We start from the raw sequence: 13,449 nt of genomic DNA, 5'->3' as shown, positions 1-13,449 counted from the left end.
GATGGGCAAGCTGGGCGATCGCCTCGAGCCTCGTTAAGATTTGGGGATCCAAAATTAATTCTACTCAATATATATATATATATATATATATATATATATATATATATATATATATATATATATATATATATATATATATATATATATATATATATATATATATATATATGTTTTGTTAATATAATTAACAAATAGTCGGTAGTTGAGTTGGTTACATTCATTACTCTATTTATAGATAGAGGTTCGAAACTTCTTCTATGGTAGACCTCTTTTTCTTTTATTACTTTCCATTTAGAATCATTCGCCGGTTTATTGAATTGGAATTCAAATTGCTAAAATGACCCTATATTCTTCTTTGTTATTCACAAATAATCCAAATTATAGAAGTGGTCATTTTTTTTATTCTATCTTGCACATCATAATAACTAATTTTGATAAATTTATTAACAAAAATCATGATAACCTACCGGTTAGACGGGATATCTTAATGTTTAATTTTTATTTTACAGTTTTACTAATATAAGGGTTTTTGTCTTTTTTAAATCACATTTTTTTGTTTTTCTTAAAAAAAACCAATCAGGGAGTTTTTCATAATGGTTTCATTATTCGTTTTGTCATTGGTTTTCTTTAAGTGACATCCTTCATACAAACACTAATTTTTTTTCAATATATATATATATATATATTGAAAAAAAAAACTAAAAAAACTTATAACTAGTTTTAGAAGAAGGTTTTGGACATGGAGGATTGTCAAAGCTTCCTAAAGCTTGAGGTTTTATGTTCATAAGGGCTTAGAGGAGTCCAAATCTAAAACTATGCCCTTATGACAAGCTCAAATTCGAAAGGAAATCCAATTTGGACCAAAAGGCCCATATTCTCACATTAAAAGAGATGAAATAGATGGAAGGTCAAGGTAAATACTTTTTACCTTCAAATGCAATCCAATATGATGTAGATATTGGATCTACAAGCTTCTTCTTGTTCCAAACTTCTTAATCTTCAAGTTTCTTCAACAAATGCACCAAAAACACACTTTAGCCTCTTACATACTCAAGAATAGGGTTTAGATCGATTAGGGTTGCTTCTGGCTGTCAAAAGGTGGTAAGGAGGCAGGAGGAAAGGACTTAATGTCCTTTAAATAGGGTGCAAATCCTAAAAATTAGGGTTTCATATTCCATCTCCAACTCGTCGAGTTGCGTCCTCCAATTTGTCGAGTAGATCGCATAAGTCACGGGGCCACAACCGTTTCTACACGACAAGTTGGGGAATCCAACTCATCGAGTAGGCCTTTAAATATGAATATAAAGCGGTAAAATTTATACCTGGAAGTTGGGGTGTTACATCACCACTAACTACTACTAAACCTATGACATAGCTACCATTAATCACTCTACTCCATTCCACATCATTTTTTATATTATTTTTAATTCAAAAATACAATAAAATTAAATTTTTTGAAAATAAATAAAAAACATTGAATTTTTTTAATTAGATTTTCATTAATTATAAAAATAAAAATACAACTTCAAACTACATTACTTAATTAACCTAGAATAAGAAAAAAAAAAACATTACATTAACTTAAATAACCTAAATTTGAAAAAAAAAAAAAAAAAAAAGGTTAAAAAAACTAATATTCATTCATGTTGAGTTGGTACAAATGATCCATGACATCTTCTTGAAGATTGAAACACATTTCGCCGTTATGGATTTCAACAACTCGTGATAAAAATTCATTCGTTTTGGGCACGAACTCTTCAAGCGGGATGACGATGTCGTCCGGATCATATGTGCAAATCGCTCGACCTTGATCTTCAATGATCATATTATGCATTATAATAAATTCTAGGACCTTTTTAATTCTTTCCTTATCCTAAAGTCGTGTAGCGTATTTTACTACATGCCCTGTGTGCTTGAGTACTCCAAATGCCCTCTCGATATCCTTCCTTGCTAATTCCATTCTCTTTGTGAACAACTTCGCCTTTTCACTTCGAGGAACCGAATATGTCTTCATAATTGTAGAATAATTCGGGTATATCCCATCACAAAGGTAGTATCCGTATTTGTATGAATGTCCGTTCTGTTGGGTTTATAGGTTTGTTGATCACCCGGGTTATGGGTCGAAGTTGCGGATACGGTTCAACGGGTTAGAGCTTGAATTGGTCATATAATATTGGTCCTATATTTCTTTATGCACAAGTTTTATTAGAGTTTACTAGGTCACAAGTGATGGGCTTGTTTTTCCTAGATTTTAAGGAGTTCACGTAGTAATAGTAGGTTAGCTACCTTTTCTTTAGGATTAAGTTTTTTTTTGTTTCTTATTTAATGTAAGTTGTGAGATCAATGAAAAATGTTCAGGTAGTAAAACTCAAAATCTACATTGCATGTGTGTGATTGTGTGTGTTTTCAAGGAACTATACCAACAATTGGTATCAGAGCCTAGGGCTAGTGAAGAGGTACAAGGCTATTTTGAGAGTCGACTTTCGAAGGGGAGGAGCCTTCGGGTGCAGGGCTGTCATCACAGTGAAAGTCGGGTGGTTGGCAGTGACCTTTTTTATTGCAGGGAGCAGAAAAACTGAAGGTCTTATCGTACAAGGAGGTTCGAGACAACAGAGGTTATGAAGATGTTGGTGTTTGTCAATGGTTAATGTGGGAGAAGGTGTTTAAGTTGGTGGGTTTCTTTATCGGCTGTCTTTAGTTTTTGGTGGTGTCCGAATAGGTGGTGATTCTGGCGGTAGATTGTGGGTATGTCACCAGAAAATTGAGAGAGTTACTGAAGTTGCGTGAGAAAACAAAAAGAAAAGATCTGTCAACGCAAGTGGCTTTGGGTTTGTTTCATTTTGCAGATGAAGGAAGACAAGAAGAGTGAGTTACTTTGTTTTTCTTGATCGATGGAAGAAGTCTCTCGTTTCATAGAAGTGTTAGGTGAAAATGGATTTTGTGTGGTGACAAACAACAGCCGGGTATGGAGGACTTTGGACGTGACCGAGGTGAAGATCGGGTGTTCGGGAAAAGTCGGGACTGGGTGAAGACTTTGGATGTGATCGAGGTGAAAGTCGGGTGTTCGTGAAAGGTCTTGAATCTAGATGAGAAGAGGGTAATTGAAGGTTGATTTGAATAAATGGTGTAAACAACCAATTAAGGGGTGATTATTGGGTTAATCAGTTTGTTGATCACCCGGGTCATGGTTCGAAGTTGTGGATATAGTTCAACGAGTCAGAGCTTAAATTGGTCTTATAATATCGGTCCTATATTTCTTTATGCACAAGTTTTATTAGAGTTTACTAGGTCACAAGCGATGTACTTGTTTTTCCTAGCTTTCAGGGAGTTCACGTAGCAATAGTAGGTTAGCTACCTTTTATTTATGATTAAGTTTTTTTTGTTTCTTATTTAATGTAAGGTGTGAGATCAATGAAAAATGTTTAGGTAGTATAACTCAAAATCTACATTGCGTGTGTGTGAGTGTGTGTGTTTTCAAGGACCTGTACTAACACGTTTACCGTGAACATCATATAAGGTGTCTTGCCGGTCCAAAGATCGTTGAAAAGTGGAGACTGGCCAAGAATGTTAATGTCGTTGTTAAACCCCGCGACTCCAAAAAAATGCCATATCCATAAATCCCGAGATGCAACAACTTCTGGGATCGTACTTGGTTCACCTATATCTCCTCGAGTGAACAGATTGGTAAATATTTTGTTGCCTTCGCACCTGGTCTTGCCTTCAAATCCCATGTATTCCTTATGGTTAAGAAGAATGACATTGTCAAATTAAAAGATGTTATTTATGTGTTGGGAAGATTGATTAATAAATTATTAGAAGAGGATGCAATCCATGTATGTCTTCTATATCTGTTAGATAAGAGTTTTAATAGACGGTTGCCTTATTAGTCTGTCACAGATCCGATTTTGGCTTTGCCATCCAACCTTGATGAAATCAACAGGTATCATGTTGTGCCTTTATAATCATTATTACTAATATTTTTTACAAAATTAATTTTGCACTTTTTTATGTCGCAGATATCGGTGAGGGAGGGGGGGGGGACAATTTGGGATTCATGATGACTAGTGGTATTTTAGCTCCGTGAGGATTAAACTCCCTACTTTAGCTATCAGACATGTTCACATGGCACATTCTTTAAAATCATCACCTCGCAAGTCACCTACCTACAATCCTCCACAAAAGAAGGCACAACCAGATTCTGGTAATGATTTATATCTATCTGACCCACCACTACCCACCGTACCATCAACTGATAATGGCTAAATTATTTTTGAGTTGCGAAAGGACATTCATGAATGTCGTGAGCAGTTGATAGCACATGAGATGCATGTTGTATAACTCGAAGCTACAGTATTCATGCTTCCATAACATATCCAAAAAGGTGTTAAAGATGATGGTGGTACCTCACATTGGGAGGTACATTGTAAATTATTTTACACCTATATATTTTTGTTTAACTTTATGTTATACGCATAATTGCATCGTTTATAATTAAATAACATTGGTACTCTACAAGAAACAGACTTATAGAACAATGGATATGGGTTAGGTATGCTTTTACAGCCACCGAATGAAGAACATGAGCAGATGTCTGCATATAATGACTCATCGAATGTAAAAGTGATTCCACAGAAAAAGTACAAAACACCACCGCTAGCTTTTAGGCGTCCACATCGACAAAAGCATCTATATGCATGGATGAAGTCCCCATATGTACAAATGAAAAGGAAAAGCGTTGCACACCAACTCCAAGGACTGTTGGACAATTGTATAAACCTTAGCGTTCACAATGTATAGGAACATAAAGATTTTTTACTAGATTTTCGCCATCATTTTCTCACTTATATACCGACAATGGAGTTATGGACGCACTTATATGGGGACCATGACTCTGGATGAATGGAATGTGATGTAAGTTATATACGCATGTGATCATTACACATTAAACATTCACTTTGGTTACTTACTTTATTGTGTACATGTGTTGATTGACTACACATTGTGCTCTAGATTTCGTTAATGATAGAGCGAAGACCTGATGATGTTAAGTGGACATTTGTATTGACAACTTAAGGACTGGTGTAACATGCCTCATGGATCCATTTACTTAGCTTTGTCCGAGTGTGATACGATATACTTATTTTCCATGGTCATTACATGAGTAATAATCACTTATAAGAAAATGTTATCTGAAGATTACTTAATTTCAACTTTTTGTGAAACTTTACATCCCTATCAATATATCGTATGTCCATTGGTTTTTGGGAGTTTTAGATTTCAAGACATTCAAAATGACTATATACGATACTCACTAGGTGGACAACTATTTTTCAGAAGAAGAATCTTGGTTTATAGCTATGCAGGTCCGTATCCACAAACTCCTAGTATGTATCAACTATAGGGGTACCAAACTCATTGATGTAACCACCTTGAGACTTTCGAAATCACCATTGTAAAGGGTGCAAACGTACCACAACAGTCTGGCGTGAAAAATGATTGTTGAGTGTCTTATGTTGGTTTGTAGAGATGTTTCTCACTAGAAAATCTTTAAGGATAGAGGGTTTAACCAAAATGTGGACGATCTCATTTCGCAAATGAATTACGGAAATTATATGGGTACCAATAAAAAATAAAGGGCCATTTGAACATTATGTACCATTTAAAACATATTTAAGTTTATGTAATTATTACTTTTGTTTGTTATTATTTACAATACGAGTAGTATTTTTTAAAAACCATAATAAAACACAAAAATAAACGAACAAACTTCAATTTTTCCACAAGAAAATGACCAAGTTTTAACTGCTCATCAAAAACAAATAAAAAAATACATAAAAACAAAAAATAACATGCACAAAAAAATACATAAAGCCATATTCTCCTAAATGCACAAAACAAAAAATAACATGGAAAAAAAAATAATAATTATACATTCGAAATGCTACTCCTCCGAGTCCGATATGTTAAAGGTTCCTCCATAATGCCCTTGTTTCGAATTAAGTGAAATATAAAATTTATCATTCTTTATCCAAAAGGCATTTATATATGTTTAATTACTCAATTTTCTAACAATGTTTTCTACTTTTGTGTTTGAGAGCCTTAACTCATGGAATTAGTTTATTATTTAGAAATTTATTTTGCACGTGATGAGTAATTGTGGATGTAGCAATCGTCCTTTAAAGTACGTTTACAGTAAAGTGATGCAGATAAGTGATAACGTAAGATCTGTGAGAACTCAGAAGGAGCCAAGTACCCAGTGTTGACCATCGGCCTTAACTCGAAGGCCGTTGACTCGGGCAAACATATTAACCGCCCGTCTAACACCTCTGTTATCTGCCACCGTAAAATAATCATGCCCGAAAATAACCCCACCTGGTCTCAACAGCTTATATGCTCGGTTAATGTCCGACCATGCAGAGTGAAAATCATGGCCGGCGTCAACTTCAATCAGATCGCCGGTCACACCCCACGCACACAGCGTCTCCAGAGCTGACCCGGTCGAAAATGGCATAAATATAATGGCTTCCGTTGCATTAAACTGAACCACGTTTTGCATAAATTGGTACATCAGCATCGTGTCACCGTTAACCATTTTAATGTCTCGAAACTGGTTTGGTAAACCGGGCCAACCACGAAAATCATCGATGCATAGAATTTGAGTGTCGAGACCGAGTTGACGGGTCAACTCAGCCATGTGTATAGCGGAGGCGCCAAGGAAGGTACCCAATTCTATGATGGTTTTGGGTCGTACTTTATTAATCAGGTTCTTGAAGACAGCCCCAGTTGATCCCCACCCTTTGATTCTTTGCTGACGTAAGAGAGGTTTGATATGGGGTTTAGGGAAATCATGATAGGGGGATGTTCCGTTGAAGACGCGATTGAGGATTGTTTTGCGGATGAGCTGGGAGGGAATCGGATCACCGCATCGAGTCTGGAATTGGTAGTGGTCCACGGCAGCAGCTTGTGATGGCGGGTTGATCATGTTGGTGGTGTTGGTGGTGGTGGTGGTGGAGTAGTGCCGGTGTGGTTCACATAATGGATTCTTTGAAACAGCCGATAAGTAGCCAAGGTAATACGTCAGGAGGAGGAGAATAAAGTAAGCTGCCGGCTTGATGAAGTCCCGGCGGAGGAAAGGAGAAATCTTTTTACGGGTGGCGGCGATGATGGCAGCAGGGAAGTCAGTCATCATGTTGTTTTTCGTCGGTGGTGATAATGAATTAAATAAGCTTTAATTAGGTAGTTGTTAGCGGTTGATGGGGCAGAGAAAACAAAGCACAAAGTAAGTTTGCCGCCTGATGAAGTATGGCGGTGGCGGCGGTGAGTGGAAGTGACTTTACTACCGGTGGTGGAGTCGGTGTTTGTGGTGGTGGTGAAGATGGGATGAGAAAAAGAAGTGTATGGAGGAAGATGATGGAAGAAAAATATGATTGGGTGATGATTACGAAATAATCAATTTTTTTTTATTAAATTCTTTTACTTGTCTAATAATCAAGTGATTTTTTTTATTTCATTGAATTATTTAGGGAGGTTGATAAATTCAAACAAGATAGCACATGGCGATATTTATATACATTTAATTACGAGTACAAGTGATGTAGGTTCTTATTGCGTATAAATTCAGTTTACTTATCTGGATCTATTTGAAAATGACATCAGCCGCCCTGTCTATATCGGAGGTCCTTTTTCCCCAACTTACCGGTGGAGAGATTACTCAACTTTTTTTAGATCATATGCTGCAAAAATAGATCGAATTAGGTATATACAAGGGATAATGACTTAAAAACTAATATATATTTTGATTTGTACATGTTTGGTCATTGAGTTTTGTTTTTCGTTTAAACTTTCAGCTTGTTAAACTGTACACATTCAATCCTTATGATCGGTTATTTCAGGTTAGTCGGGAAAAATGACTTAATAGGGTAATATATTTATTATTTTGTACACATTTAGTCCTTAATATTTTTGTATACATTTAGTCCTTAATATTTTTTTGTTGAGTTAATATTATAAAAACCCTAAATTTTTTAAGTGTAATTGAAAAAAACCCTAATATTTTTTTATTATTGTTGTGGTCACCACGTTCTCGTAGAATTATCACTCTAGCCTACTTAACGAGTTTCATGGTTAAGTTGGTTAACTTTTTTGCAAAGTCACTCCTAAAAAGTTCAAGTTTAGTCCCCAAGGTTTGAAAAAAATTACACCACATGGTTTTTTAACTTTATTTTTTCATTTTTTGTATATACTTTATTTATTTTCGGTTTTTTTATAAATATATGTACATTTTTTATTTTCTTTTTTTTATATATATATTTTACTTATTTTCATTTTTTAACTTTATTTTTCAACAATGTTTTTAAAACTTTTTACCTTTTGTTTTCTATTTTTTAGTGTATATATAAAGTATATTAGAGTTTTTTTTAGGTTTTTTCATATTTCTTTTCGTATTATATTTTATTTTTTTCATCTTTTTATTTTTTTATATGATGAATTGCTTACATTTACAACATTATACTTAGAAGATCTCCAATGAATTATAGTAATGATTTTTTTTCTATCGATAACATTCATATAATTGGGTAGATTTTTCAAAATAAAGTAGGATGTTATACTAAGTCGTTTTGCATTCGATGCTATATTCACATTTAATAAAATCAAGTATTGTTATGTCGTTTAGGAATGGAAACGAACTTTGAGAGGGCACCCACAAATACTATTGGCCTTTCGAACCTCGCAACACGGGGATACCTTTCTAGTTTTTATTATAATTCTTCAGCCCATCCTTCTAATTCAAGCGTAACAAACACATCATTAGTATCCCATAAGGAATTATCTAAGTCAAACACATCTTTAATTAAATTAGTATATAAGTCGAATTAAACTAAGCATATCACATAAAGAATTAGTATCTAACACAAACACGTAATTAATTGACATATATATATATATATATATATATATATATATATATATATATATATATATATATATATATATATACTATTTTATAAAGTATATATCTATCAAATTTTAAGACCAAAGTCTTAAAACAAAGAGTTTAAATCTTAACCTTCAATTTTAATTTTAATGGTTAGGCCATGGGGTATGGTATGATTTTCACGCGTCAAATGCTAATGTGGCATACATCTTCACCGGTGAACACCGCCCCAGGGGCTAGAGGTTGTGATGTGGATTGGTATGCATCACGGATGATTACGGAGAATCTTATTGGCTGAGCAAAAACTAGAAGGCTCTCATTGGCTTGTTTCTTTCTCTCTCCATATTTCTCGTCTTGTTCACTAGATGTTCACTAGTGAATACCACCCCCAATGCTAGTAGACATGTGGTGGAGTGGATATTTAGATGATGTCGCAGCCCTAAACGCGTAAGAATAATAAAACCATCCCTTTTAGTCTTATAGATTGTGATCGGTGTGATTAACAAATAACCAATCACAATACAACTATTACATATACCAATTTTAAAAGTAAACGTACCACTCATAAAACACAAAGTAACACATGTGCATCAATTGCGAGGTGATATCCCCTCCTTGTACGCTTCATTTGCATCTGTTATCCATTTGATCAGGACGACCGGGCGATTCAAATTTTTTTGAAAAACTAAAGAGTAAATTACACGAATGGTCCCTATGGTTTAGGATAATTTGCACGTTTGGTCCCTAACTTATTTTTTTAACTCGGAAGGTTCCTACTATTTTTTTTTGTTACACGCTTAGTCCCTGTCTTACCTAAAAAGACTATTTTCCTTTGATTTTTTTTTATTTATTTAAATAAACACACCCCTAACTCCACCCCTCTCATCTTATCTTACTTACCTCATCATTTTTCCTTATTTAAATAATACTATTTTTAGATAAGATAGGGACCAAGCGTGTAACAAAAACAAACAGTATGGACCAAGTGCGTAACAAAAACAAATTATAGGGACCTTCCGAGTTAAAAAAATAAGTTAGGGACCAAACATGCAAATTACCCCAAACCATAGGGACCATTCGTGTAATTTACTCAAAACTAAAAGCACAATATCTCATATGTCGCTTCGTTCCTCCCACCCCTATAAAGAATATGCTCCCTATCTCTTACAGCTTGTTCCCCAGTTGCACTTAAGGACGGAAACGGGCAAATTTGGAGGTGAGGTGAGGGATATGGACGGAAAACCTTGTTCCCGAATTTAAATTAGGGAAGGAAAGAGAGGGGAGGTGAAGGATTTTGAAGGCCCATTTTCCTTCCAAATTTTCCTCCCAATTTGGGCGGATTCAGGAAGAAAACCGGAAGGATACGTACACAAAGTATATTATGGACGATAATACCCTCAACCCTATTTATAACATGACGTAGCCGCATAATCAATACCTCCCAACAAGAATTCTCATTCGTGCGTCCCTGTTCAAGTCGTCCCCTATCAGGTATGTCTTCCATATCCCTGTAAAATCTTTTTGCTCACGGTTCTTCCATCTAATATGCATGAAACTATTATTAGAACCTTAGTTAGTTTTCTTGCTTGTTGAGACATGCTTCCATTACTACAGAAGCATAGACGTGTCTTCCACAAGTTATTGCTTCAAATAGAATCACCATGCTGAACTCATTTTTCTTGAGTTATTTGAAGGGCATTTTCCATTTTGCTTGAGTTAAATATGAAAAGATTATAAAATATTGCATGTGACTTTACTGTTCGATGTTTCCTGTCTTTTTTTTTTTTGATGTTTTTTTATTGATTCATGAATCACATAACACCTACACACCCCCGAATAACACTATGATTTGTATAATCCTTTTATGACTAGAGATACGTGTATGCTTTTCACAAGATTACCTAATGAGTTTTTCTTTTCGATGACCAAATGTGTCAATAACAAGTGCTTTTAACTTGCTGTGTTGTAACACATATTGCAAGTCTTCCATGCATGTAAGCAAGGCCTCATGTGAACTTTCTTCCATATAAAAAATTACTTGAACATGAGAGGTTATAAATGTTTTGTTGTACAGCTTATGAGTAACATTGCATAGTTTTAAACTTCAAAGTGGTCCAAGAGAAAGCATATTAGCTAACTTCGAGATCAAATTCACATAGCTAATGAGATTTTTTTTCTTTTTTCTTGATCAAATGAATTTTTAGTATTAGGAAAGTGCCATGACCAGCCAAGATGATGATGGGGAAAAAAGACGAAGGCAAGTGGTTACTCTGATGTTCATGGCCATTGTAATACATCGTAGACTTTCGAAAAAAAATAACCATAATTTACTTAGTAAGGAAGAGCTATTAAAGCGTCAACTTGAACGAGAACGTCTATTACACAAACTTATTAAAGGTGGGAAATGTCGTGAGCTTATTCGTGTGAGTGAACAAGCTTTTAGAAAGTTGTGTACTATATTACGACGTGATGGTGGACTGCGACCTACGCAACGCATGTCTGTTGAAGAACATGTTGCAAGGTTTCTACACATCGTAATATGAGAAATACAATGGTCTCCTTCGTTTATGGGCGTGCTAAATCTACAACAAGTAGATGCTTCCATAGAGTTCTTCGCGCAGTTGTAGCATTAGAAAGTTACTACATTCAACAACCTAAAGGTGATGTGGTCACGAAAGAAATTTAAGAGAAAAAGAGATTTTATCCCTACTTCAAGAATTGTGTAGGGGCAATTGACGGGACACATGTTCGTGTAAAAGTACCCAATAGAGATGCCCCTAGATATCATGGTCGCAAAGGTTACCCTACCATAAATGTCTTAGCCGCATGTTCATTTGATTTGAAGTTTACATACATTTTAACTGGCTGGGAGGGCACTGCCTCAGACTCAAGGATAGTGAAAGATGCACTTAAAAGAGACGATAAACTACTAATTCCTAGGGGTAATTTTTGATAACTAATTTAATTTTGTGTGTAGTCTTTTATAAGAAAACTAATTACATGTTATTTATAGGCAGATATTGTTTGGTAGACGTTGGTTTGCCTCATACCATTGAACTAATGACACCATATAGAGGTGTCAGGTATCATTTGAAAGAGTATTCTGCTCACCCCCCAGTGAATGCAAAAGAGTTGTTCAATCTTAGACATGCTTCTTTACGTAACGCAATAGAACGGTCGTTTGGTGTTTTAAAAAGAAGGTTCTCAATCATTAGAAGTTCACAAGAACCTTTTTACTCTTGCGACACACAATCAGACATTTTTGTGGCATGTTGTATCTTACACAATTTTTTACTAGACGAGGATCGTGATAAAAAACTTGAACATGAAGTCTTACAAGAGGTGTTGGATGAACAACCACAACAAGTGAGACATGATGTTAATAACGGACGTGTGCGTAGTGATGGGGCTGAGGAATTGAGGAACGCTATTACAACTCAAATGTGGAATGATTACTTGTTGAAACCTAACAATGAAATAGATATGTCTAATTAGTTTTATAGTAGATCAACGATTTATCAGTTTTATTTCATTCTGTTAATATAGTTTAATTTTGTAGCGACATTTGCAATTTCTTTTTTTGATGGTGTTATTTAAATTATGAGCCATTTCTTTTTTATAAATATTTGTACAATTTTTAATAATGTATTTCTGGTTATGTTATCTTTGTATGTACAGAGCAATCATGAACAAAAGGCTAGCGGATGGAAGTGTTGTGAAAAAAGAAAATTTGACATGGACAGATCATATGGATAATGTTCTAGTTGAAGCTCTTGTAAAGGAAGATGATATAGGTAATCGGGTGAATGGTACATTCACTTCGCAAGCATATGTGAACATGATTGTAGGGTTGAGTAAAGAGTTTAACAAGTCCATTACAAAAGATCAACTTAAAAACAGAATGAAAACTTTAAAAGGTAATTTTAGTAAATGGTATGATATGTATCGGGGTACTTCGTTGAGTGGGTTCTCATGGAATTCTCAAACAAAACACATTAAAGCAGAGGAGGAAGTATGGGAGCAATTAATTAAAGTATGTTTTGGTTTTACGTTTAATTTATTGTTTTATATAACTTTTTTACCATTAACTTTACTAATTAATTTTTTGGTTTGTTTATAAACAGGCGAACCCTGAATCAGCTGCATTCAGGACCAAAAAGATTTCAAATTACAGTCAGTTGGAGATGTTATTTTCAGATGATAGAGCATCGGGATCAAAAGCGGAAACAGCAAAAGAAAAAAATGTCCGGTTAAGCAAATCCAAAGAAATTAAAATAGAAAAAATTGCTGATGTGGAAAAACTAATGGCAAATAAGGAGGTAAGTTTGGAGAACGTACACAAAGATGATGATGAGGACATTCAAATAGTGTCTGCAACAGATGTTTCACCTGATGGGAGTTCAAAAGCAAAGAAGCTGAAGAGTAAAAAAAGAAAACTAGAAAGCAAACTTCAAGATGAAGATGAAGTAGTAGCTGAACCTGAACCTGAACCTCAACCTCAACCTCAACTAGAA

General features: G+C 34.8%; 1 protein-coding gene across 1 annotated transcript; it reads right to left on the bottom strand.

Moving 5' to 3' along the window:
- Positions 1 to 5,754: 5,754 nt before the first annotated feature.
- Positions 5,755 to 7,516, bottom strand: LOC145041600 (uncharacterized). The gene has a single exon (XM_078989738.1). It carries the CDS (start codon positions 7,187 to 7,189, stop codon positions 6,236 to 6,238), a length of 954 nt encoding a protein of 317 aa, XP_078845864.1. The 5' UTR covers positions 7,190 to 7,516; the 3' UTR covers positions 5,755 to 6,235.
- Between the last annotated feature and the right edge of the window lie 5,933 nt (positions 7,517 to 13,449).

Source organism: Lactuca saligna, chromosome 4, assembly GCF_052625555.1.
Source record: "Lactuca saligna cultivar CGN05327 chromosome 4, ASM5262555v1, whole genome shotgun sequence".
NCBI lineage: Eukaryota > Viridiplantae > Streptophyta > Magnoliopsida > Asterales > Asteraceae > Lactuca > Lactuca saligna.
This window is presented reverse-complemented; position numbering and strand designations above follow the sequence as displayed.